Source organism: Ctenopharyngodon idella, chromosome 9 (assembly GCF_019924925.1).
Source record: "Ctenopharyngodon idella isolate HZGC_01 chromosome 9, HZGC01, whole genome shotgun sequence".
In the NCBI taxonomy this organism is placed as follows: Eukaryota; Metazoa; Chordata; class Actinopteri; order Cypriniformes; family Xenocyprididae; genus Ctenopharyngodon; species Ctenopharyngodon idella.
In genome coordinates this window covers 12,310,442-12,338,031 of record NC_067228.1, presented here as the reverse complement: position 1 = coordinate 12,338,031, position 27,590 = coordinate 12,310,442, and the positions used below count along the sequence as shown (strand labels likewise).

Below are 27,590 nucleotides of genomic sequence, written 5' to 3'. Positions count from 1 at the left end.
CGAGCAGTGGGACCATTACCCACAGCTTAGGTAGTCGATGAGGTGGTTAAACTAATGTGACATTCTAAAGATGTTTTCAAATGACCTGGTGTTAATGACGCTGTTTTCTTTCCCTAGCTGATGATGCCGTACCCAGAAAGGACGTAGTGTTTCTGCTGGACGGTTCAGATGGCACTAGAAATACATTCCCAGCGATGCGTGAATTTGTGCAAAGAGTAGTGGAGCAATTCAACATAGAGGCAAACAGAGACCGTGTTTCTGTGGTGCAGTACAGTAGAGACGCGGAGGTCAATTTCTATCTGAATACCTACTCAACAAAAGGGGAGATCCTGAACACTGTCAGAGGTCTGAGGCATAGAGGAGGGAGACCCCTCAACACAGGGGCAGCTCTCCAGTATGTGAGGGACAGTGTCTTCACTGCCTCTGCGGGGAGTAGAAAGCAAGAGGGTGTCCCTCAGATTCTTATCCTCCTCAGTGGAGGACAGGTCAAGCGATAACATAGATGCACCTGCCTCTGCCCTGAAAGAGAGGGGAATCTTGATTTTTGGCATTGGCACCAGAAATTCGAGCAGAGAGGTGCAGAGAATTGCCAACGATCCTACCTATGCACAGTCCATCAATGAATTCTCTGATCTTCCCAGTGTCCAGCAGCAGTTTATCAGCTCCCTCAACAATGTGCTTGTACAAGTCAAGCCAACGACACCTACTGTGGCGGGTAAGACAGATTCCCACACGTCTCTTGAAAACGGCACACTGAGCCCTCCTTGCAAAGTGTGCCGCAGACACTAAACGGTTTATGTTAGCAATGCAAATTAGCCTAAGAAGCCATGGGTTTGAACTCTTCGGGGTGTTAAGCAGTGCTGAGTTTTAAAGTGTTTGTTTGTTTGCTCGTTCGTCAGTTTTAGGCACAGTTTTTGTCTTTTGATGAAAATATCCTTTAAGTTATACACCTCATTTTGTCATGTTGTATTCATTAGGTATAGGCAGCTCTACTCTGACCAAAATGAGATTCTATTTTAGCACACAGTAATAACATTTGACCGTTAGATTGGCTGTAAAATAGCTGAAAGGATAGGAGAGTTGTTTCCCTTTTGTAGTTGCCGAGTAGGGCACGCGTACGCCCCGCAGGCAATATCAGATACCCAGGGCTCACGTGACTTTGTGTTCCATTCCATTACCCATAGCTGAGCGAAGGATGGCTAGGAGGGATGTAGTGTTCCTGCTGGATGGTTCAGATGGCACAAGGAGCTCTTTCCCTGCAATGCGTGACTTTGTTGAGAGGATGGTGGAGAGACTGAATGTGTCTGAGAACAGAGACCGTGTGTCTGTGGTCCAGTACAGCAGAGATCCAGAGGCCCATTTCTATCTTAACACATACTCAAGAAAGGAGGACGTGCTTGACACGCTCAGGGGTCTGAGGCACAAAGGAGGGAGACCCCTCAACACAGGGGCAGCTCTGCAGTACGTGAGGGACAATGTCTTCACTGCCTCCGCTGGAAGCAGACTTGTAGAAGGTGTGCCTCAGTTACTGATTCTGCTGAGTGGTGGAAGGTCATTTGATAATGTTGACACACCAGCCTCATCCCTGAAGGAGCTGGGAGTGCTTATCTTTGGGATAGGGTCAAGGAGCTCAGACAGCGGGGAACTCCAGAAGATCTCCCATGAGCCTAGTTATGCACTCTCAGTGAGTGACTTCGCTGACCTTCCCAGTGTCCAACAGCAGCTTTTCACCAACATTAACACGGTCTTTGTAGAGGCCACGCCTATCACTACCACAACGATAGGTAAGAAAAAGCCAAACCGGCTTCCTGTAATTCCTCCCATTTTAATATGGTTATAGAGACATGTGCCGTATTGTTCCTCTAGTTCTAATGAGTTGCAGAAGGAAATGTATTTCTTCCTGAAGAGTAAAACTTAATGGGAAGTGACACGATATCGAAAACACAAAAAGCACGATTGAGCACCAAGTGTGTAATACAGTGTGTTTTTTTTTTTTCTCTCTCTCTCCTTACAATGTCCCCCACCTGATCCATGAATGTCTGTTTCTTAGCTGAGGGCCGTAGACAGAGGAGAGATGTTGTCTTCCTGCTGGATGGATCAGATGGCACTAGGAATGGGTTCCCAGCAATGAAAGAATTTGTGCAAAGAATGGTGGAGAAATTGGAAGTAGCTGAGAACAGAGATCGCGTTTCTGTGGTCCAGTACAGCAGAGACCCAGAGGCCCATTTCTATCTGAACACGTACACGACAAAGGAAGAAGTTCTTGACAGTGTCAGAGGTCTGCGGCACAAAGGAGGCAGACCCCTCTACACGGGGGCAGCGCTCCAGTACGTCAGAGACAATGTCTTTACTGCCTCCTCCGGTAGCAGACGGCTGGAGGGTGTGCCGCAGATACTGGTTCTGCTTAGCGGGGGAAGGTCATTGGACAGTGTTGAGGCAGCAGCCTCTTCTCTCAAAGAGCTTGGCGTCTTGACCTTTGGAATAGGATCGAGGGGCTCTGATAGCAGAGAATTGCAGAGAATTTCATACGACCCCAATTATGCTCTGTCCGTGTCCGACTTCAGCGAGCTCCCAAAAGTCCAAGAGCAGCTGCTGGCCTCTGTCCAGGCTGTTTCAATTCCCATCACTCCAACTACACCGACTGTAACCGGTATGTGCATGGCAGAACATTACGATACGCCGTGTCTTGTCTTTCTACTTGATGTCCCAACTTTTTTTCACGCACAGCTTAGACGGTTAATGAGGTGATGAACTGATGTGTCATTATGAAGGTTATCGACATTTACGCGGTGTTAATGATGCTGTTTTCCCCTCCCCCTAGCTGATTACGTCGCACCCAGAAAGGACGTAGTGTTTCTGCTGGACGGTTCAGATGGCACTAGGAATTCATTCCCAGCTATGCGTGATTTTGTGCAAAGAGTAGTGGAGCAATTCGACATAGAGCCAAACAGAGACCGTGTTTCTGTGGTGCAGTACAGTAGAGACGCCGAGGTCCATTTCTATCTGAACAGCTACACGACAAAGGAAGACGTTCTCGACCGTGTCAGAGGTCTGAGACACAAAGGAGGTAGACCCCTCTACACGGGGGCAGCTCTCCAGTACGTCAGAGACAATGTCTTTACTGCCTCCTCCGGCAGCAGACGGTTGGAGGGTGTGCCGCAGGTACTGATCCTGCTTAACGGGGGAAGGTCATTGGACAGTGTTGATGCAGCAGCCTCCTCTCTGAAAGAGCTTGGCGTCTTGACCTTTGGAATAGGATCGAGGGGCTCTGATAGCAGAGAACTGCAGAGAATCTCATACGACCCCAATTATGCTCTTTCCGTGTCCGACTTCAGTGAGCTTCCAAATGTCCAAGAGCAGCTGCTGGCCTCTGTCCAGGCTGTTGCGATGCCCATCACTCCAACTACCCCGACTCTCACCGGTATGTGCATGGCAGAACTTTACGAGAGCTAGCTCACAGCCTGTGCTTTGTTGATCTTCCTAAGTAGTTGCGAGCAGTGGGACCATTACCCACAGCTTAGGTAGTCGATGAGGTGGTTAAACTAATGTGACATTCTAAAGATGTTTTCAAATGACCTGGTGTTAATGACGCTGTTTTCTTTCCCTAGCTGATGATGCCGTACCCAGAAAGGACGTAGTGTTTCTGCTGGACGGTTCAGATGGCACTAGAAATACATTCCCAGCGATGCGTGAATTTGTGCAAAGAGTAGTGGAGCAATTCAACATAGAGGCAAACAGAGACCGTGTTTCTGTGGTGCAGTACAGTAGAGACGCGGAGGTCAATTTCTATCTGAATACCTACTCAACAAAAGGGGAGATCCTGAACACTGTCAGAGGTCTGAGGCATAGAGGAGGGAGACCCCTCAACACAGGGGCAGCTCTCCAGTACGTGAGGGACAGTGTCTTCACTGCCTCTGCGGGGAGTAGAAAGCAAGAGGGTGTCCCTCAGATTCTTATCCTCCTCAGTGGAGGACGGTCAAGCGATAACATAGATGCACCTGCCTCTGCCCTGAAAGAGAGGGGAATCTTGATTTTTGGCATTGGCACCAGAAATTCGAGCAGAGAGGTGCAGAGAATTGCCAACGATCCTACCTATGCACAGTCCATCAATGAATTCTCTGATCTTCCCAGTGTCCAGCAGCAGTTTATCAGCTCCCTCAACAATGTGCTTGTACAAGTCAAGCCAACGACACCTACTGTGGCGGGTAAGACAGATTCCCACACGTCTCTTGAAAACGGCACACTGAGCCCTCCTTGCAAAGTGTGCCGCAGACACTAAACGGTTTATGTTAGCAATGCAAATTAGCCTAAGAAGCCATGGGTTTGAACTCTTCGGGGTGTTAAGCAGTGCTGAGTTTTAAAGTGTTTGTTTGTTTGCTCGTTCGTCAGTTTTAGGCACAGTTTTTGTCTTTTGATGAAAATATCCTTTAAGTTATACACCTCATTTTGTCATGTTGTATTCATTAGGTATAGGCAGCTCTACTCTGACCAAAATGAGATTCTATTTTAGCACACAGTAATAACATTTGACCGTTAGATTGGCTGTAAAATAGCTGAAAGGATAGGAGAGTTGTTTCCCTTTTGTAGTTGCCGAGTAGGGCACGCGTACGCCCCGCAGGCAATATCAGATACCCAGGGCTCACGTGACTTTGTGTTCCATTCCATTACCCATAGCTGAGCGAAGGATGGCTAGGAGGGATGTAGTGTTCCTGCTGGATGGTTCAGATGGCACAAGGAGCTCTTTCCCTGCAATGCGTGACTTTGTTGAGAGGATGGTGGAGAGACTGAATGTGTCTGAGAACAGAGACCGTGTGTCTGTGGTCCAGTACAGCAGAGATCCAGAGGCCCATTTCTATCTTAACACATACTCAAGAAAGGAGGACGTGCTTGACACGCTCAGGGGTCTGAGGCACAAAGGAGGGAGACCCCTCAACACAGGGGCAGCTCTGCAGTACGTGAGGGACAATGTCTTCACTGCCTCCGCTGGAAGCAGACTTGTAGAAGGTGTGCCTCAGTTACTGATTCTGCTGAGTGGTGGAAGGTCATTTGATAATGTTGACACACCAGCCTCATCCCTGAAGGAGCTGGGAGTGCTTATCTTTGGGATAGGGTCAAGGAGCTCAGACAGCGGGGAACTCCAGAAGATCTCCCATGAGCCTAGTTATGCACTCTCAGTGAGTGACTTCGCTGACCTTCCCAGTGTCCAACAGCAGCTTTTCACCAACATTAACACGGTCTTTGTAGAGGCCACGCCTATCACTACCACAACGATAGGTAAGAAAAAGCCAAACCGGCTTCCTGTAATTCCTCCCATTTTAATATGGTTATAGAGACATGTGCCGTATTGTTCCTCTAGTTCTAATGAGTTGCAGAAGGAAATGTATTTCTTCCTGAAGAGTAAAACTTAATGGGAAGTGACACGATATCGAAAACACAAAAAGCATGATTGAGCACCAAGTGTGTAATACAGTGTGTTTTTTTTTTTTTCTCTCTCTCTCCTTACAATGTCCCCCACCTGATCCATGAATGTCTGTTTCTTAGCTGAGGGCCGTAGACAGAGGAGAGATGTTGTCTTCCTGCTGGATGGATCAGATGGCACTAGGAATGGGTTCCCAGCAATGAAAGAATTTGTGCAAAGAATGGTGGAGAAATTGGAAGTAGCTGAGAACAGAGATCGCGTTTCTGTGGTCCAGTACAGCAGAGACCCAGAGGCCCATTTCTATCTGAACACGTACACGACAAAGGAAGAAGTTCTTGACAGTGTCAGAGGTCTGCGGCACAAAGGAGGCAGACCCCTCTACACGGGGGCAGCGCTCCAGTACGTCAGAGACAATGTCTTTACTGCCTCCTCCGGTAGCAGACGGCTGGAGGGTGTGCCGCAGATACTGGTTCTGCTTAGCGGGGGAAGGTCATTGGACAGTGTTGAGGCAGCAGCCTCTTCTCTCAAAGAGCTTGGCGTCTTGACCTTTGGAATAGGATCGAGGGGCTCTGATAGCAGAGAATTGCAGAGAATTTCATACGACCCCAATTATGCTCTGTCCGTGTCCGACTTCAGCGAGCTCCCAAAAGTCCAAGAGCAGCTGCTGGCCTCTGTCCAGGCTGTTTCAATTCCCATCACTCCAACTACACCGACTGTAACCGGTATGTGCATGGCAGAACTTTACGATACGCCGTGTCTTGTCTTTCTACTTGATGTCCCAACTTTTTTTCACGCACAGCTTAGACGGTTAATGAGGTGATGAACTGATGTGTCATTATGAAGGTTATCGACATTTACGCGGTGTTAATGATGCTGTTTTCCCCTCCCCCTAGCTGATTACGTCGCACCCAGAAAGGACGTAGTGTTTCTGCTGGACGGTTCAGATGGCACTAGGAATTCATTCCCAGCTATGCGTGATTTTGTGCAAAGAGTAGTGGAGCAATTCGACATAGAGCCAAACAGAGACCGTGTTTCTGTGGTGCAGTACAGTAGAGACGCCGAGGTCCATTTCTATCTGAACAGCTACACGACAAAGGAAGACGTTCTCGACCGTGTCAGAGGTCTGAGACACAAAGGAGGTAGACCCCTCTACACGGGGGCAGCTCTCCAGTACGTCAGAGACAATGTCTTTACTGCCTCCTCCGGCAGCAGACGGTTGGAGGGTGTGCCGCAGGTACTGATCCTGCTTAACGGGGGAAGGTCATTGGACAGTGTTGATGCAGCAGCCTCCTCTCTGAAAGAGCTTGGCGTCTTGACCTTTGGAATAGGATCGAGGGGCTCTGATAGCAGAGAACTGCAGAGAATCTCATACGACCCCAATTATGCTCTTTCCGTGTCCGACTTCAGTGAGCTTCCAAATGTCCAAGAGCAGCTGCTGGCCTCTGTCCAGGCTGTTGCGATGCCCATCACTCCAACTACCCCGACTCTCACCGGTATGTGCATGGCAGAACTTTACGAGAGCTAGCTCACAGCCTGTGCTTTGTTGATCTTCCTAAGTAGTTGCGAGCAGTGGGACCATTACCCACAGCTTAGGTAGTCGATGAGGTGGTTAAACTAATGTGACATTCTAAAGATGTTTTCAAATGACCTGGTGTTAATGACGCTGTTTTCTTTCCCTAGCTGATGATGCCGTACCCAGAAAGGACGTAGTGTTTCTGCTGGACGGTTCAGATGGCACTAGAAATACATTCCCAGCGATGCGTGAATTTGTGCAAAGAGTAGTGGAGCAATTCAACATAGAGGCAAACAGAGACCGTGTTTCTGTGGTGCAGTACAGTAGAGACGCGGAGGTCAATTTCTATCTGAATACCTACTCAACAAAAGGGGAGATCCTGAACACTGTCAGAGGTCTGAGGCATAGAGGAGGGAGACCCCTCAACACAGGGGCAGCTCTCCAGTACGTGAGGGACAGTGTCTTCACTGCCTCTGCGGGGAGTAGAAAGCAAGAGGGTGTCCCTCAGATTCTTATCCTCCTCAGTGGAGGACGGTCAAGCGATAACATAGATGCACCTGCCTCTGCCCTGAAAGAGAGGGGAATCTTGATTTTTGGCATTGGCACCAGAAATTCGAGCAGAGAGGTGCAGAGAATTGCCAACGATCCTACCTATGCACAGTCCATCAATGAATTCTCTGATCTTCCCAGTGTCCAGCAGCAGTTTATCAGCTCCCTCAACAATGTGCTTGTACAAGTCAAGCCAACGACACCTACTGTGGCGGGTAAGACAGATTCCCACACGTCTCTTGAAAACGGCACACTGAGCCCTCCTTGCAAAGCGTGCCGCAGACACTAAACGGTTTATGTTAGCAATGCAAATTAGCCTAAGAAGCCATGGGTTTGAACTCTTCGGGGTGTTAAGCAGTGCTGAGTTTTAAAGTGTTTGTTTGTTTGCTCGTTCGTCAGTTTTAGGCACAGTTTTTGTCTTTTGATGAAAATATCCTTTAAGTTATACACCTCATTTTGTCATGTTGTATTCATTAGGTATAGGCAGCTCTACTCTGACCAAAATGAGATTCTATTTTAGCACACAGTAATAACATTTGACCGTTAGATTGGCTGTAAAATAGCTGAAAGGATAGGAGAGTTGTTTCCCTTTTGTAGTTGCCGAGTAGGGCACGCGTACGCCCCGCAGACAATATCAGATACCCAGGGCTCACGTGACTTTGTGTTCCATTCCATTACCCATAGCTGAGCGAAGGATGGCTAGGAGGGATGTAGTGTTCCTGCTGGATGGTTCAGATGGCACAAGGAGCTCTTTCCCTGCAATGCGTGACTTTGTTGAGAGGATGGTGGAGAGACTGAATGTGTCTGAGAACAGAGACCGTGTGTCTGTGGTCCAGTACAGCAGAGATCCAGAGGCCCATTTCTATCTTAACACATACTCAAGAAAGGAGGACGTGCTTGACACGCTCAGGGGTCTGAGGCACAAAGGAGGGAGACCCCTCAACACAGGGGCAGCTCTGCAGTACGTGAGGGACAATGTCTTCACTGCCTCCGCTGGAAGCAGACTTGTAGAAGGTGTGCCTCAGTTACTGATTCTGCTGAGTGGTGGAAGGTCATTTGATAATGTTGACACACCAGCCTCATCCCTGAAGGAGCTGGGAGTGCTTATCTTTGGGATAGGGTCAAGGAGCTCAGACAGCGGGGAACTCCAGAAGATCTCCCATGAGCCTAGTTATGCACTCTCAGTGAGTGACTTCGCTGACCTTCCCAGTGTCCAACAGCAGCTTTTCACCAACATTAACACAGTCTTTGTAGAGGCCACGCCTATCACTACCACAACGATAGGTAAGAAAAAGCCAAACCAGCTTCCTTTAATTCCTCCCATTTTAATATGGTTATAGAGACATGTGCCGTATTGTTCCTCTAGTTCTAATGAGTTGCAGAAGGAAATGTATTTCTTCCTGAAGAGTAAAACTTAATGGGAAGTGACACGATATCGAAAACACAAAAAGCATGATTGAGCACCAAGTGTGTAATACAGTGTGTTTTTTTTTTTTCTCTCTCTCTCCTTACAATGTCCCCCACCTGATCCATGAATGTCTGTTTCTTAGCTGAGGGCCGTAGACAGAGGAGAGATGTTGTCTTCCTGCTGGATGGATCAGATGGCACTAGGAATGGGTTCCCAGCAATGAAAGAATTTGTGCAAAGAATGGTGGAGAAATTGGAAGTAGCTGAGAACAGAGATCGCGTTTCTGTGGTCCAGTACAGCAGAGACCCAGAGGCCCATTTCTATCTGAACACGTACACGACAAAGGAAGAAGTTCTTGACAGTGTCAGAGGTCTGCGGCACAAAGGAGGCAGACCCCTCTACACGGGGGCAGCGCTCCAGTACGTCAGAGACAATGTCTTTACTGCCTCCTCCGGTAGCAGACGGCTGGAGGGTGTGCCGCAGATACTGGTTCTGCTTAGCGGGGGAAGGTCATTGGACAGTGTTGAGGCAGCAGCCTCTTCTCTCAAAGAGCTTGGCGTCTTGACCTTTGGAATAGGATCGAGGGGCTCTGATAGCAGAGAATTGCAGAGAATTTCATACGACCCCAATTATGCTCTGTCCGTGTCCGACTTCAGCGAGCTCCCAAAAGTCCAAGAGCAGCTGCTGGCCTCTGTCCAGGCTGTTTCAATTCCCATCACTCCAACTACACCGACTGTAACCGGTATGTGCATGGCAGAACTTTACGATACGCCGTGTCTTGTCTTTCTACTTGATGTCCCAACTTTTTTTCACGCACAGCTTAGACGGTTAATGAGGTGATGAACTGATGTGTCATTATGAAGGTTATCGACATTTACGCGGTGTTAATGATGCTGTTTTCCCCTCCCCCTAGCTGATTACGTCGCACCCAGAAAGGACGTAGTGTTTCTGCTGGACGGTTCAGATGGCACTAGGAATTCATTCCCAGCTATGCGTGATTTTGTGCAAAGAGTAGTGGAGCAATTCGACATAGAGCCAAACAGAGACCGTGTTTCTGTGGTGCAGTACAGTAGAGACGCCGAGGTCCATTTCTATCTGAACAGCTACACGACAAAGGAAGACGTTCTCGACCGTGTCAGAGGTCTGAGACACAAAGGAGGTAGACCCCTCTACACGGGGGCAGCTCTCCAGTACGTCAGAGACAATGTCTTTACTGCCTCCTCCGGCAGCAGACGGTTGGAGGGTGTGCCGCAGGTACTGATCCTGCTTAACGGGGGAAGGTCATTGGACAGTGTTGATGCAGCAGCCTCCTCTCTGAAAGAGCTTGGCGTCTTGACCTTTGGAATAGGATCGAGGGGCTCTGATAGCAGAGAACTGCAGAGAATCTCATACGACCCCAATTATGCTCTTTCCGTGTCCGACTTCAGTGAGCTTCCAAATGTCCAAGAGCAGCTGCTGGCCTCTGTCCAGGCTGTTGCGATGCCCATCACTCCAACTACCCCGACTCTGACCGGTATGTGCATCATGGCAGAACTTTACGAGAGCTAGCTCACAGCCTGTGCTTTGTTGATCTTCCTAAGTAGTTGCGAGCAGTGGGACCATTACCCACAGCTTAGGTAGTCGATGAGGTGGTTAAACTAATGTGACATTCTAAAGATGTTTTCAAATGACCTGGTGTTAATGACGCTGTTTTCTTTCCCTAGCTGATGATGCCGTACCCAGAAAGGACGTAGTGTTTCTGCTGGACGGTTCAGATGGCACTAGAAATACATTCCCAGCGATGCGTGAATTTGTGCAAAGAGTAGTGGAGCAATTCAACATAGAGGCAAACAGAGACCGTGTTTCTGTGGTGCAGTACAGTAGAGACGCGGAGGTCAATTTCTATCTGAATACCTACTCAACAAAAGGGGAGATCCTGAACACTGTCAGAGGTCTGAGGCATAGAGGAGGGAGACCCCTCAACACAGGGGCAGCTCTCCAGTACGTGAGGGACAGTGTCTTCACTGCCTCTGCGGGGAGTAGAAAGCAAGAGGGTGTCCCTCAGATTCTTATCCTCCTCAGTGGAGGACGGTCAAGCGATAACATAGATGCACCTGCCTCTGCCCTGAAAGAGATGGGAATCTTGATTTTTGGCATTGGCACCAGAAATTCGAGCAGAGAGGTGCAGAGAATTGCCAACGATCCTACCTATGCACAGTCCATCAATGAATTCTCTGATCTTCCCAGTGTCCAGCAGCAGTTTATCAGCTCCCTCAACAATGTGCTTGTACAAGTCAAGCCAACGACACCTACTGTGGCGGGTAAGACAGATTCCCACACGTCTCTTGAAAACGGCACACTGAGCCCTCCTTGCAAAGCGTGCCGCAGACACTAAACGGTTTATGTTAGCAATGCAAATTAGCCTAAGAAGCCATGGGTTTGAACTCTTCGGGGTGTTAAGCAGTGCTGAGTTTTAAAGTGTTTGTTTGTTTGCTCGTTCGTCAGTTTTAGGCACAGTTTTTGTCTTTTGATGAAAATATCCTTTAAGTTATACACCTCATTTTGTCATGTTGTATTCATTAGGTATAGGCAGCTCTACTCTGACCAAAATGAGATTCTATTTTAGCACACAGTAATAACATTTGACCGTTAGATTGGCTGTAAAATAGCTGAAAGGATAGGAGAGTTGTTTCCCTTTTGTAGTTGCCGAGTAGGGCACGCGTACGCCCCGCAGACAATATCAGATACCCAGGGCTCACGTGACTTTGTGTTCCATTCCATTACCCATAGCTGAGCGAAGGATGGCTAGGAGGGATGTAGTGTTCCTGCTGGATGGTTCAGATGGCACAAGGAGCTCTTTCCCTGCAATGCGTGACTTTGTTGAGAGGATGGTGGAGAGACTGAATGTGTCTGAGAACAGAGACCGTGTGTCTGTGGTCCAGTACAGCAGAGATCCAGAGGCCCATTTCTATCTTAACACATACTCAAGAAAGGAGGACGTGCTTGACACGCTCAGGGGTCTGAGGCACAAAGGAGGGAGACCCCTCAACACAGGGGCAGCTCTGCAGTACGTGAGGGACAATGTCTTCACTGCCTCCGCTGGAAGCAGACTTGTAGAAGGTGTGCCTCAGTTACTGATTCTGCTGAGTGGTGGAAGGTCATTTGATAATGTTGACACACCAGCCTCATCCCTGAAGGAGCTGGGAGTGCTTATCTTTGGGATAGGGTCAAGGAGCTCAGACAGCGGGGAACTCCAGAAGATCTCCCATGAGCCTAGTTATGCACTCTCAGTGAGTGACTTCGCTGACCTTCCCAGTGTCCAACAGCAGCTTTTCACTAACATTAACACAGTCTTTGTAGAGGCCACGCCTATCACTACCACAACGATAGGTAAGAAAAAGCCAAACCAGCTTCCTTTAATTCCTCCCATTTTAATATGGTTATAGAGACATGTGCCGTATTGTTCCTCTAGTTCTAATGAGTTGCAGAAGGAAATGTATTTCTTCCTGAAGAGTAAAACTTAATGGGAAGTGACACGATATCGAAAACACAAAAAGCATGATTGAGCACCAAGTGTGTAATACAGTGTGTTTTTTTTTTTTCTCTCTCTCCTTACAATGTCCCCCACCTGATCCATGAATGTCTGTTTCTTAGCTGAGGGCCGTAGACAGAGGAGAGATGTTGTCTTCCTGCTGGATGGATCAGATGGCACTAGGAATGGGTTCCCAGCAATGAAAGAATTTGTGCAAAGAATGGTGGAGAAATTGGAAGTAGCTGAGAACAGAGATCGCGTTTCTGTGGTCCAGTACAGCAGAGACCCAGAGGCCCATTTCTATCTGAACACGTACACGACAAAGGAAGAAGTTCTTGACAGTGTCAGAGGTCTGCGGCACAAAGGAGGCAGACCCCTCTACACGGGGGCAGCGCTCCAGTACGTCAGAGACAATGTCTTTACTGCCTCCTCCGGTAGCAGACGGCTGGAGGGTGTGCCGCAGATACTGGTTTTTCTTAGCGGGGGAAGGTCATTGGACAGTGTTGAGGCAGCAGCCTCTTCTCTCAAAGAGCTTGGCGTCTTGACCTTTGGAATAGGATCGAGGGGCTCTGATAGCAGAGAATTGCAGAGAATTTCATACGACCCCAGTTATGCTCTGTCCGTGTCCGACTTCAGCGAGCTCCCAAAAGTCCAAGAGCAGCTGCTGGCCTCTGTCCAGGCTGTTTCAATTCCCATCACTCCAACTACACCGACTGTAACCGGTATGTGCATGGCAGAACTTTACGATACGCCGTGTCTTGTCTTTCTACTTGATGTCCCAACTTTTTTTCACGCACAGCTTAGACGGTTAATGAGGTGATGAACTGATGTGTCATTATGAAGGTTATCGACATTTACGCAGTGTTAATGATGCTGTTTTCCCCTCCCCCTAGCTGATTACGTCGCACCCAGAAAGGACGTAGTGTTTCTGCTGGACGGTTCAGATGGCACTAGGAATTCATTCCCAGCTATGCGTGATTTTGTGCAAAGAGTAGTGGAGCAATTCGACATAGAGCTAAACAGAGACCGTGTTTCTGTGGTGCAGTACAGTAGTGACACCGAGGTCCATTTCTATCTGAACAGCTACACGACAAAGGAAGACGTTCTCGACCGTGTCAGAGGTCTGAGACACAAAGGAGGTAGACCCCTCTACACGGGGGCAGCTCTCCAGTACGTCAGAGACAATGTCTTTACTGCCTCCTCCGGCAGCAGACGGTTGGAGGGTGTGCCGCAGGTACTGATCCTGCTTAACGGGGGAAGGTCATTGGACAGTGTTGATGCAGCAGCCTCCTCTCTGAAAGAGCTTGGCGTCTTGACCTTTGGAATAGGATCGAGGGGCTCTGATAGCAGAGAACTGCAGAGAATCTCATACGACCCCAATTATGCTCTGTCCGTGTCCGACTTCAGCGAGCTCCCAAAAGTCCAAGAGCAGCTGCTGGCCTCTGTCCAGGCTGTTTCAATTCCCATCACTCCAACTACACCGACTGTAACCGGTATGTGCATGGCAGAACTTTACGATACGCCGTGTCTTGTCTTTCTACTTGATGTCCCAACTTTTTTTCACGCACAGCTTAGACGGTTAATGAGGTGATGAACTGATGTGTCATTATGAAGGTTATCGACATTTACGCGGTGTTAATGATGCTGTTTTCCCCTCCCCCTAGCTGATTACGTCGCACCCAGAAAGGACGTAGTGTTTCTGCTGGACGGTTCAGATGGCACTAGGAATTCATTCCCAGCTATGCGTGATTTTGTGCAAAGAGTAGTGGAGCAATTCGACATAGAGCCAAACAGAGACCGTGTTTCTGTGGTGCAGTACAGTAGAGACGCCGAGGTCCATTTCTATCTGAACAGCTACACGACAAAGGAAGACGTTCTCGACCGTGTCAGAGGTCTGAGACACAAAGGAGGTAGACCCCTCTACACGGGGGCAGCTCTCCAGTACGTCAGAGACAATGTCTTTACTGCCTCCTCCGGCAGCAGACGGTTGGAGGGTGTGCCGCAGGTACTGATCCTGCTTAACGGGGGAAGGTCATTGGACAGTGTTGATGCAGCAGCCTCCTCTCTGAAAGAGCTTGGCGTCTTGACCTTTGGAATAGGATCGAGGGGCTCTGATAGCAGAGAACTGCAGAGAATCTCATACGACCCCAATTATGCTCTTTCCGTGTCCGACTTCAGTGAGCTTCCAAATGTCCAAGAGCAGCTGCTGGCCTCTGTCCAGGCTGTTGCGATGCCCATCACTCCAACTACCCCGACTCTCACCGGTATGTGCATGGCAGAACTTTTTACGAGAGCTAGCTCACAGCCTGTGCTTTGTTGATCTTCCTAAGTAGTTGCGAGCAGTGGGACCATTACCCACAGCTTAGGTAGTCGATGAGGTGGTTAAACTAATGTGACATTCTAAAGATGTTTTCAAATGACCTGGTGTTAATGACGCTGTTTTCTTTCCCTAGCTGATGATGCCGTACCCAGAAAGGACGTAGTGTTTCTGCTGGACGGTTCAGATGGCACTAGAAATACATTCCCAGCGATGCGTGAATTTGTGCAAAGAGTAGTGGAGCAATTCAACATAGAGGCAAACAGAGACCGTGTTTCTGTGGTGCAGTACAGTAGAGACGCGGAGGTCAATTTCTATCTGAATACCTACTCAACAAAAGGGGAGATCCTGAACACTGTCAGAGGTCTGAGGCATAGAGGAGGGAGACCCCTCAACACAGGGGCAGCTCTCCAGTACGTGAGGGACAGTGTCTTCACTGCCTCTGCGGGGAGTAGAAAGCAAGAGGGTGTCCCTCAGATTCTTATCCTCCTCAGTGGAGGACGGTCAAGCGATAACATAGATGCACCTGCCTCTGCCCTGAAAGAGATGGGAATCTTGATTTTTGGCATTGGCACCAGAAATTCGAGCAGAGAGGTGCAGAGAATTGCCAACGATCCTACCTATGCACAGTCCATCAATGAATTCTCTGATCTTCCCAGTGTCCAGCAGCAGTTTATCAGCTCCCTCAACAATGTGCTTGTACAAGTCAAGCCAACGACACCTACTGTGGCGGGTAAGACAGATTCCCACACGTCTCTTGAAAACGGCACACTGAGCCCTCCTTGCAAAGCGTGCCGCAGACACTAAACGGTTTATGTTAGCAATGCAAATTAGCCTAAGAAGCCATGGGTTTGAACTCTTCGGGGTGTTAAGCAGTGCTGAGTTTTAAAGTGTTTGTTTGTTTGCTCGTTCGTCAGTTTTAGGCACAGTTTTTGTCTTTTGATGAAAATATCCTTTAAGTTATACACCTCATTTTGTCATGTTGTATTCATTAGGTATAGGCAGCTCTACTCTGACCAAAATGAGATTCTATTTTAGCACACAGTAATAACATTTGACCGTTAGATTGGCTGTAAAATAGCTGAAAGGATAGGAGAGTTGTTTCCCTTTTGTAGTTGCCGAGTAGGGCACGCGTACGCCCCGCAGACAATATCAGATACCCAGGGCTCACGTGACTTTGTGTTCCATTCCATTACCCATAGCTGAGCGAAGGATGGCTAGGAGGGATGTAGTGTTCCTGCTGGATGGTTCAGATGGCACAAGGAGCTCTTTCCCTGCAATGCGTGACTTTGTTGAGAGGATGGTGGAGAGACTGAATGTGTCTGAGAACAGAGACCGTGTGTCTGTGGTCCAGTACAGCAGAGATCCAGAGGCCCATTTCTATCTTAACACATACTCAAGAAAGGAGGACGTGCTTGACACGCTCAGGGGTCTGAGGCACAAAGGAGGGAGACCCCTCAACACAGGGGCAGCTCTGCAGTACGTGAGGGACAATGTCTTCACTGCCTCCGCTGGAAGCAGACTTGTAGAAGGTGTGCCTCAGTTACTGATTCTGCTGAGTGGTGGAAGGTCATTTGATAATGTTGACACACCAGCCTCATCCCTGAAGGAGCTGGGAGTGCTTATCTTTGGGATAGGGTCAAGGAGCTCAGACAGCGGGGAACTCCAGAAGATCTCCCATGAGCCTAGTTATGCACTCTCAGTGAGTGACTTCGCTGACCTTCCCAGTGTCCAACAGCAGCTTTTCACCAACATTAACACAGTCTTTGTAGAGGCCACGCCTATCACTACCACAACGATAGGTAAGAAAAAGCCAAACCAGCTTCCTTTAATTCCTCCCATTTTAATATGGTTATAGAGACATGTGCCGTATTGTTCCTCTAGTTCTAATGAGTTGCAGAAGGAAATGTATTTCTTCCTGAAGAGTAAAACTTAATGGGAAGTGACACGATATCGAAAACACAAAAAGCATGATTGAGCACCAAGTGTGTAATACAGTGTGTTTTTTTTTTTTCTCTCTCTCCTTACAATGTCCCCCACCTGATCCATGAATGTCTGTTTCTTAGCTGAGGGCCGTAGACAGAGGAGAGATGTTGTCTTCCTGCTGGATGGATCAGATGGCACTAGGAATGGGTTCCCAGCAATGAAAGAATTTGTGCAAAGAATGGTGGAGAAATTGGAAGTAGCTGAGAACAGAGATCGCGTTTCTGTGGTCCAGTACAGCAGAGACCCAGAGGCCCATTTCTATCTGAACACGTACACGACAAAGGAAGAAGTTCTTGACAGTGTCAGAGGTCTGCGGCACAAAGGAGGCAGACCCCTCTACACGGGGGCAGCGCTCCAGTACGTCAGAGACAATGTCTTTACTGCCTCCTCCGGTAGCAGACGGCTGGAGGGTGTGCCGCAGATACTGGTTTTTCTTAGCGGGGGAAGGTCATTGGACAGTGTTGAGGCAGCAGCCTCTTCTCTCAAAGAGCTTGGCGTCTTGACCTTTGGAATAGGATCGAGGGGCTCTGATAGCAGAGAATTGCAGAGAATTTCATACGACCCCAGTTATGCTCTGTCCGTGTCCGACTTCAGCGAGCTCCCAAAAGTCCAAGAGCAGCTGCTGGCCTCTGTCCAGGCTGTTTCAATTCCCATCACTCCAACTACACCGACTGTAACCGGTATGTGCATGGCAGAACTTTACGATACGCCGTGTCTTGTCTTTCTACTTGATGTCCCAACTTTTTTTCACGCACAGCTTAGACGGTTAATGAGGTGATGAACTGATGTGTCATTATGAAGGTTATCGACATTTACGCAGTGTTAATGATGCTGTTTTCCCCTCCCCCTAGCTGATTACGTCGCACCCAGAAAGGACGTAGTGTTTCTGCTGGACGGTTCAGATGGCACTAGGAATTCATTCCCAGCTATGCGTGATTTTGTGCAAAGAGTAGTGGAGCAATTCGACATAGAGCTAAACAGAGACCGTGTTTCTGTGGTGCAGTACAGTAGTGACACCGAGGTCCATTTCTATCTGAACAGCTACACGACAAAGGAAGACGTTCTCGACCGTGTCAGAGGTCTGAGACACAAAGGAGGTAGACCCCTCTACACGGGGGCAGCTCTCCAGTACGTCAGAGACAATGTCTTTACTGCCTCCTCCGGCAGCAGACGGTTGGAGGGTGTGCCGCAGGTACTGATCCTGCTTAACGGGGGAAGGTCATTGGACAGTGTTGATGCAGCAGCCTCCTCTCTGAAAGAGCTTGGCGTCTTGACCTTTGGAATAGGATCGAGGGGCTCTGATAGCAGAGAACTGCAGAGAATCTCATACGACCCCAATTATGCGCTGTCCGTGTCCGACTTCAGCGAGCTCCCAAAAGTCCAAGAGCAGCTGCTGGCCTCTGTCCAGGCTGTTTCAATTCCCATCACTCCAACTACACCGACTGTAACCGGTATGTGCATGGCAGAACTTTACGATACGCCGTGTCTTGTCTTTCTACTTGATGTCCCAACTTTTTTTCACGCACAGCTTAGACGGTTAATGAGGTGATGAACTGATGTGTCATTATGAAGGTTATCGACATTTACGCGGTGTTAATGATGCTGTTTTCCCCTCCCCCTAGCTGATTACGTCGCACCCAGAAAGGACGTAGTGTTTCTGCTGGACGGTTCAGATGGCACTAGGAATTCATTCCCAGCTATGCGTGATTTTGTGCAAAGAGTAGTGGAGCAATTCGACATAGAGCCAAACAGAGACCGTGTTTCTGTGGTGCAGTACAGTAGAGACGCCGAGGTCCATTTCTATCTGAACAGCTACACGACAAAGGAAGACGTTCTCGACCGTGTCAGAGGTCTGAGACACAAAGGAGGTAGACCCCTCTACACGGGGGCAGCTCTCCAGTACGTCAGAGACAATGTCTTTACTGCCTCCTCCGGCAGCAGACGGTTGGAGGGTGTGCCGCAGGTACTGATCCTGCTTAACGGGGGAAGGTCATTGGACAGTGTTGATGCAGCAGCCTCCTCTCTGAAACAGCTTGGCGTCTTGACCTTTGGAATAGGATCGAGGGGCTCTGATAGCAGAGAACTGCAGAGAATCTCATACGACCCCAATTATGCTCTTTCCGTGTCCGACTTCAGTGAGCTTCCAAATGTCCAAGAGCAGCTGCTGGCCTCTGTCCAGGCTGTTGCGATGCCCATCACTCCAACTACCCCGACTCTCACCGGTATGTGCATGGCAGAACTTTTTACGAGAGCTAGCTCACAGCCTGTGCTTTGTTGATCTTCCTAAGTAGTTGCGAGCAGTGGGACCATTACCCACAGCTTAGGTAGTCGATGAGGTGGTTAAACTAATGTGACATTCTAAAGATGTTTTCAAATGACCTGGTGTTAATGACGCTGTTTTCTTTCCCTAGCTGATGATGCCGTACCCAGAAAGGACGTAGTGTTTCTGCTGGACGGTTCAGATGGCACTAGAAATACATTCCCAGCGATGCGTGAATTTGTGCAAAGAGTAGTGGAGCAATTCAACATAGAGGCAAACAGAGACCGTGTTTCTGTGGTGCAGTACAGTAGAGACGCGGAGGTCAATTTCTATCTGAATACCTACTCAACAAAAGGGGAGATCCTGAACACTGTCAGAGGTCTGAGGCATAGAGGAGGGAGACCCCTCAACACAGGGGCAGCTCTCCAGTACGTGAGGGACAGTGTCTTCACTGCCTCTGCGGGGAGTAGAAAGCAAGAGGGTGTCCCTCAGATTCTTATCCTCCTCAGTGGAGGACGGTCAAGCGATAACATAGATGCACCTGCCTCTGCCCTGAAAGAGATGGGAATCTTGATTTTTGGCATTGGCACCAGAAATTCGAGCAGAGAGGTGCAGAGAATTGCCAACGATCCTACCTATGCACAGTCCATCAATGAATTCTCTGATCTTCCCAGTGTCCAGCAGCAGTTTATCAGCTCCCTCAACAATGTGCTTGTACAAGTCAAGCCAACGACACCTACTGTGGCGGGTAAGACAGATTCCCACACGTCTCTTGAAAACGGCACACTGAGCCCTCCTTGCAAAGCGTGCCGCAGACACTAAACGGTTTATGTTAGCAATGCAAATTAGCCTAAGAAGCCATGGGTTTGAACTCTTCGGGGTGTTAAGCAGTGCTGAGTTTTAAAGTGTTTGTTTGTTTGCTCGTTCGTCAGTTTTAGGCACAGTTTTTGTCTTTTGATGAAAATATCCTTTAAGTTATACACCTCATTTTGTCATGTTGTATTCATTAGGTATAGGCAGCTCTACTCTGACCAAAATGAGATTCTATTTTAGCACACAGTAATAACATTTGACCGTTAGATTGGCTGTAAAATAGCTGAAAGGATAGGAGAGTTGTTTCCCTTTTGTAGTTGCCGAGTAGGGCACGCGTACGCCCCGCAGACAATATCAGATACCCAGGGCTCACGTGACTTTGTGTTCCATTCCATTACCCATAGCTGAGCGAAGGATGGCTAGGAGGGATGTAGTGTTCCTGCTGGATGGTTCAGATGGCACAAGGAGCTCTTTCCCTGCAATGCGTGACTTTGTTGAGAGGATGGTGGAGAGACTGAATGTGTCTGAGAACAGAGACCGTGTGTCTGTGGTCCAGTACAGCAGAGATCCAGAGGCCCATTTCTATCTTAACACATACTCAAGAAAGGAGGACATGCTTGACACGCTCAGGGGTCTGAGGCACAAAGGAGGGAGACCCCTCAACACAGGGGCAGCTCTGCAGTACGTGAGGGACAATGTCTTCACTGCCTCCGCTGGAAGCAGACTTGTAGAAGGTGTGCCTCAGTTACTGATTCTGCTGAGTGGTGGAAGGTCATTTGATAATGTTGACACACCAGCCTCATCCCTGAAGGAGCTGGGAGTGCTTATCTTTGGGATAGGGTCAAGGAGCTCAGACAGCGGGGAACTCCAGAAGATCTCCCATGAGCCTAGTTATGCACTCTCAGTGAGTGACTTCGCTGACCTTCCCAGTGTCCAACAGCAGCTTTTCACCAACATTAACACGGTCTTTGTAGAGGCCACGCCTATCACTACCACAACGATAGGTAAGAAAAAGCCAAACCGGCTTCCTGTAATTCCTCCCATTTTAATATGGTTATAGAGACATGTGCCGTATTGTTCCTCTAGTTCTAATGAGTTGCAGAAGGAAATGTATTTCTTCCTGAAGAGTAAAACTTAATGGGAAGTGACACGATATCGAAAACACAAAAAGCACGATTGAGCACCAAGTGTGTAATACAGTGTGTTTTTTTTTTTTTCTCTCTCTCTCCTTACAATGTCCCCCACCTGATCCATGAATGTCTGTTTCTTAGCTGAGGGCCGTAGACAGAGGAGAGATGTTGTCTTCCTGCTGGATGGATCAGATGGCACTAGGAATGGGTTCCCAGCAATGAAAGAATTTGTGCAAAGAATGGTGGAGAAATTGGAAGTAGCTGAGAACAGAGATCGCGTTTCTGTGGTCCAGTACAGCAGAGACCCAGAGGCCCATTTCTATCTGAACACGTACACGACAAAGGAAGAAGTTCTTGACAGTGTCAGAGGTCTGCGGCACAAAGGAGGCAGACCCCTCTACACGGGGGCAGCGCTCCAGTACGTCAGAGACAATGTCTTTACTGCCTCCTCCGGTAGCAGACGGCTGGAGGGTGTGCCGCAGATACTGGTTTTTCTTAGCGGGGGAAGGTCATTGGACAGTGTTGAGGCAGCAGCCTCTTCTCTCAAAGAGCTTGGCGTCTTGACCTTTGGAATAGGATCGAGAGGCTCTGATAGCAGAGAATTGCAGAGAATTTCATACGACCCCAGTTATGCTCTGTCCGTGTCCGACTTCAGCGAGCTCCCAAAAGTCCAAGAGCAGCTGCTGGCCTCTGTCCAGGCTGTTTCAATTCCCATCACTCCAACTACACCGACTGTAACCGGTATGTGCATGGCAGAACTTTACGATACGCCGTGTCTTGTCTTTCTACTTGATGTCCCAACTTTTTTTCACGCACAGCTTAGACGGTTAATGAGGTGATGAACTGATGTGTCATTATGAAGGTTATCGACATTTACGCAGTGTTAATGATGCTGTTTTCCCCTCCCCCTAGCTGATTACGTCGCACCCAGAAAGGACGTAGTGTTTCTGCTGGACGGTTCAGATGGCACTAGGAATTCATTCCCAGCTATGCGTGATTTTGTGCAAAGAGTAGTGGAGCAATTCGACATAGAGCTAAACAGAGACCGTGTTTCTGTGGTGCAGTACAGTAGTGACACCGAGGTCCATTTCTATCTGAACAGCTACACGACAAAGGAAGACGTTCTCGACCGTGTCAGAGGTCTGAGACACAAAGGAGGTAGACCCCTCTACACGGGGGCAGCTCTCCAGTACGTCAGAGACAATGTCTTTACTGCCTCCTCCGGCAGCAGACGGTTGGAGGGTGTGCCGCAGGTACTGATCCTGCTTAACGGGGGAAGGTCATTGGACAGTGTTGATGCAGCAGCCTCCTCTCTGAAAGAGCTTGGCGTCTTGACCTTTGGAATAGGATCGAGGGGCTCTGATAGCAGAGAACTGCAGAGAATCTCATACGACCCCAATTATGCTCTGTCCGTGTCCGACTTCAGCGAGCTCCCAAAAGTCCAAGAGCAGCTGCTGGCCTCTGTCCAGGCTGTTTCAATTCCCATCACTCCAACTACACCGACTGTAACCGGTATGTGCATGGCAGAACTTTACGATACGCCGTGTCTTGTCTTTCTACTTGATGTCCCAACTTTTTTTCACGCACAGCTTAGACGGTTAATGAGGTGATGAACTGATGTGTCATTATGAAGGTTATCGACATTTACGCGGTGTTAATGATGCTGTTTTCCCCTCCCCCTAGCTGATTACGTCGCACCCAGAAAGGACGTAGTGTTTCTGCTGGACGGTTCAGATGGCACTAGGAATTCATTCCCAGCTATGCGTGATTTTGTGCAAAGAGTAGTGGAGCAATTCGACATAGAGCCAAACAGAGACCGTGTTTCTGTGGTGCAGTACAGTAGAGACGCCGAGGTCCATTTCTATCTGAACAGCTACACGACAAAGGAAGACGTTCTCGACCGTGTCAGAGGTCTGAGACACAAAGGAGGTAGACCCCTCTACACGGGGGCAGCTCTCCAGTACGTCAGAGACAATGTCTTTACTGCCTCCTCCGGCAGCAGACGGTTGGAGGGTGTGCCGCAGGTACTGATCCTGCTTAACGGGGGAAGGTCATTGGACAGTGTTGATGCAGCAGCCTCCTCTCTGAAACAGCTTGGCGTCTTGACCTTTGGAATAGGATCGAGGGGCTCTGATAGCAGAGAACTGCAGAGAATCTCATACGACCCCAATTATGCTCTTTCCGTGTCCGACTTCAGTGAGCTTCCAAATGTCCAAGAGCAGCTGCTGGCCTCTGTCCAGGCTGTTGCGATGCCCATCACTCCAACTACCCCGACTCTCACCGGTATGTGCATGGCAGAACTTTTACGAGAGCTAGCTCACAGCCTGTGCTTTGTTGATCTTCCTAAGTAGTTGCGAGCAGTGGGACCATTACCCACAGCTTAGGTAGTCGATGAGGTGGTTAAACTAATGTGACATTCTAAAGATGTTTTCAAATGACCTGGTGTTAATGACGCTGTTTTCTTTCCCTAGCTGATGATGCCGTACCCAGAAAGGACGTAGTGTTTCTGCTGGACGGTTCAGATGGCACTAGAAATACATTCCCAGCGATGCGTGAATTTGTGCAAAGAGTAGTGGAGCAATTCAACATAGAGGCAAACAGAGACCGTGTTTCTGTGGTGCAGTACAGTAGAGACGCGGAGGTCAATTTCTATCTGAATACCTACTCAACAAAAGGGGAGATCCTGAACACTGTCAGAGGTCTGAGGCATAGAGGAGGGAGACCCCTCAACACAGGGGCAGCTCTCCAGTACGTGAGGGACAGTGTCTTCACTGCCTCTGCGGGGAGTAGAAAGCAAGAGGGTGTCCCTCAGATTCTTATCCTCCTCAGTGGAGGACGGTCAAGCGATAACATAGATGCACCTGCCTCTGCCCTGAAAGAGAGGGGAATCTTGATTTTTGGCATTGGCACCAGAAATTCGAGCAGAGAGGTGCAGAGAATTGCCAACGATCCTACCTATGCACAGTCCATCAATGAATTCTCTGATCTTCCCAGTGTCCAGCAGCAGTTTATCAGCTCCCTCAACAATGTGCTTGTACAAGTCAAGCCAACGACACCTACTGTGGCGGGTAAGACAGATTCCCACACGTCTCTTGAAAACGGCACACTGAGCCCTCCTTGCAAAGCGTGCCGCAGACACTAAACGGTTTATGTTAGCAATGCAAATTAGCCTAAGAAGCCATGGGTTTGAACTCTTCGGGGTGTTAAGCAGTGCTGAGTTTTAAAGTGTTTGTTTGTTTGCTCGTTCGCCAGTTTTAGGCACAGTTTTTGTCTTTTGATGAAAATATCCTTTAAGTTATACACCTCATTTTGTCATGTTGTATTCATTAGGTATAGGCAGCTCTACTCTGACCAAAATGAGATTCTATTTTAGCACACAGTAATAACATTTGACCGTTAGATTGGCTGTAAAATAGCTGAAAGGATAGGAGAGTTGTTTCCCTTTTGTAGTTGCCGAGTAGGGCACGCGTACGCCCCGCAGACAATATCAGATACCCAGGGCTCACGTGACTTTGTGTTCCATTCCATTACCCATAGCTGAGCGAAGGATGGCTAGGAGGGATGTAGTGTTCCTGCTGGATGGTTCAGATGGCACAAGGAGCTCTTTCCCTGCAATGCGTGACTTTGTTGAGAGGATGGTGGAGAGACTGAATGTGTCTGAGAACAGAGACCGTGTGTCTGTGGTCCAGTACAGCAGAGATCCAGAGGCCCATTTCTATCTTAACACATACTCAAGAAAGGAGGACGTGCTTGACACGCTCAGGGGTCTGAGGCACAAAGGAGGGAGACCCCTCAACACAGGGGCAGCTCTGCAGTACGTGAGGGACAATGTCTTCACTGCCTCCGCTGGAAGCAGACTTGTAGAAGGTGTGCCTCAGTTACTGATTCTGCTGAGTGGTGGAAGGTCATTTGATAATGTTGACACACCAGCCTCATCCCTGAAGGAGCTGGGAGTGCTTATCTTTGGGATAGGGTCAAGGAGCTCAGACAGCGGGGAACTCCAGAAGATCTCCCATGAGCCTAGTTATGCACTCTCAGTGAGTGACTTCGCTGACCTTCCCAGTGTCCAACAGCAGCTTTTCACTAACATTAACACAGTCTTTGTAGAGGCCACGCCTATCACTACCACAACGATAGGTAAGAAAAAGCCAAACCAGCTTCCTTTAATTCCTCCCATTTTAATATGGTTATAGAGACATGTGCCGTATTGTTCCTCTAGTTCTAATGAGTTGCAGAAGGAAATGTATTTCTTCCTGAAGAGTAAAACTTAATGGGAAGTGACACGATATCGAAAACACAAAAAGCATGATTGAGCACCAAGTGTGTAATACAGTGTGTTTTTTTTTTTCTCTCTCTCTCCTTACAATGTCCCCCACCTGATCCATGAATGTCTGTTTCTTAGCTGAGGGCCGTAGACAAAGGAGAGATGTTGTCTTCCTGCTGGATGGATCAGATGGCACTAAGAATGGGTTCCCAGCAATGAAAGAATTTGTGCAAAGAATGGTGGAGAAATTGGAAGTAGCTGAGAACAGAGATCGCGTTTCTGTGGTCCAGTACAGCAGAGACCCAGAGGCCCATTTCTATCTGAACACGTACACGACAAAGGAAGAAGTTCTTGACAGTGTCAGAGGTCTGCGGCACAAAGGAGGCAGACCCCTCTACACGGGGGCAGCGCTCCAGTACGTCAGAGACAATGTCTTTACTGCCTCCTCCGGTAGCAGACGGCTGGAGGGTGTGCCGCAGATACTGGTTTTTCTTAGCGGGGGAAGGTCATTGGACAGTGTTGAGGCAGCAGCCTCTTCTCTCAAAGAGCTTGGCGTCTTGACCTTTGGAATAGGATCGAGGGGCTCTGATAGCAGAGAATTGCAGAGAATTTCATACGACCCCAGTTATGCTCTGTCCGTGTCCGACTTCAGCGAGCTCCCAAAAGTCCAAGAGCAGCTGCTGGCCTCTGTCCAGGCTGTTTCAATTCCCATCACTCCAACTACACCGACTGTAACCGGTATGTGCATGGCAGAACTTTACGATACGCCGTGTCTTGTCTTTCTACTTGATGTCCCAACTTTTTTTCACGCACAGCTTAGACGGTTAATGAGGTGATGAACTGATGTGTCATTATGAAGGTTATCGACATTTACGCAGTGTTAATGATGCTGTTTTCCCCTCCCCCTAGCTGATTACGTCGCACCCAGAAAGGACGTAGTGTTTCTGCTGGACGGTTCAGATGGCACTAGGAATTCATTCCCAGCTATGCGTGATTTTGTGCAAAGAGTAGTGGAGCAATTCGACATAGAGCTAAACAGAGACCGTGTTTCTGTGGTGCAGTACAGTAGTGACACCGAGGTCCATTTCTATCTGAACAGCTACACGACAAAGGAAGACGTTCTCGACCGTGTCAGAGGTCTGAGACACAAAGGAGGTAGACCCCTCTACACGGGGGCAGCTCTCCAGTACGTCAGAGACAATGTCTTTACTGCCTCCTCCGGCAGCAGACGGCTGGACGGTGTGCGGCAGGTACTGATCCTGCTTAACGGGGGAAGGTCATTGGACAGTGTTGATGCAGCAGCCTCCTCTCTGAAAGAGCTTGGCGTCTTGACCTTTGGAATAGGATCGAGGGGCTCTGATAGCAGAGAACTGCAGAGAATCTCATACGACCCCAATTATGCTCTGTCCGTGTCCGACTTCAGCGAGCTCCCAAAAGTCCAAGAGCAGCTGCTGGCCTCTGTCCAGGCTGTTTCAATTCCCATCACTCCAACTACACCGACTGTAACCGGTATGTGCATGGCAGAACTTTACGATACGCCGTGTCTTGTCTTTCTACTTGATGTCCCAACTTTTTTTCACGCACAGCTTAGACGGTTAATGAGGTGATGAACTGATGTGTCATTATGAAGGTTATCGACATTTACGCGGTGTTAATGATGCTGTTTTCCCCTCCCCCTAGCTGATTACGTCGCACCCAGAAAGGACGTAGTGTTTCTGCTGGACGGTTCAGATGGCACTAGGAATTCATTCCCAGCTATGCGTGATTTTGTGCAAAGAGTAGTGGAGCAATTCGACATAGAGCCAAACAGAGACCGTGTTTCTGTGGTGCAGTACAGTAGAGACGCCGAGGTCCATTTCTATCTGAACAGCTACACGACAAAGGAAGACGTTCTCGACCGTGTCAGAGGTCTGAGACACAAAGGAGGTAGACCCCTCTACACGGGGGCAGCTCTCCAGTACGTCAGAGACAATGTCTTTACTGCCTCCTCCGGCAGCAGACGGTTGGAAGGTGTGCTGCAGGTACTGATCCTGCTTAACGGGGGAAGGTCATTGGACAGTGTTGATGCAGCAGCCTCCTCTCTGAAACAGCTTGGCGTCTTGACCTTTGGAATAGGATCGAGGGGCTCTGATAGCAGAGAACTGCAGAGAATCTCATACGACCCCAATTATGCTCTTTCCGTGTCCGACTTCAGTGAGCTTCCAAATGTCCAAGAGCAGCTGCTGGCCTCTGTCCAGGCTGTTGCGATGCCCATCACTCCAACTACCCCGACTCTCACCGGTATGTGCATGGCAGAACTTTTTACGAGAGCTAGCTCACAGCCTGTGCTTTGTTGATCTTCCTAAGTAGTTGCGAGCAGTGGGACCATTACCCACAGCTTAGGTAGTCGATGAGGTGGTTAAACTAATGTGACATTCTAA

General features: G+C 48.7%; 1 protein-coding gene across 1 annotated transcript in view; it reads left to right on the top strand.

The window, feature by feature from the left end:
• Window positions 1-27,590, top strand: part of col6a3 (collagen, type VI, alpha 3) — a 74,036-nt gene that overhangs the window by 20,919 nt on the left and 25,527 nt on the right. The window contains exons 19-31 of the mRNA XM_051905466.1: window positions 9,032-9,631; window positions 9,803-10,402; window positions 10,593-11,189; window positions 11,659-12,258; window positions 12,523-13,122; window positions 13,294-13,893; window positions 18,326-18,925; window positions 19,115-19,711; window positions 20,181-20,780; window positions 21,048-21,647; window positions 21,819-22,418; window positions 22,590-23,189; window positions 23,378-23,974. Coding sequence (XP_051761426.1) covers window positions 9,032-9,631; window positions 9,803-10,402; window positions 10,593-11,189; window positions 11,659-12,258; window positions 12,523-13,122; window positions 13,294-13,893; window positions 18,326-18,925; window positions 19,115-19,711; window positions 20,181-20,780; window positions 21,048-21,647; window positions 21,819-22,418; window positions 22,590-23,189; window positions 23,378-23,974 — 7,791 coding nt within the window. The remainder of the gene's footprint in view (window positions 1-9,031; window positions 9,632-9,802; window positions 10,403-10,592; window positions 11,190-11,658; window positions 12,259-12,522; window positions 13,123-13,293; window positions 13,894-18,325; window positions 18,926-19,114; window positions 19,712-20,180; window positions 20,781-21,047; window positions 21,648-21,818; window positions 22,419-22,589; window positions 23,190-23,377; window positions 23,975-27,590) is intronic.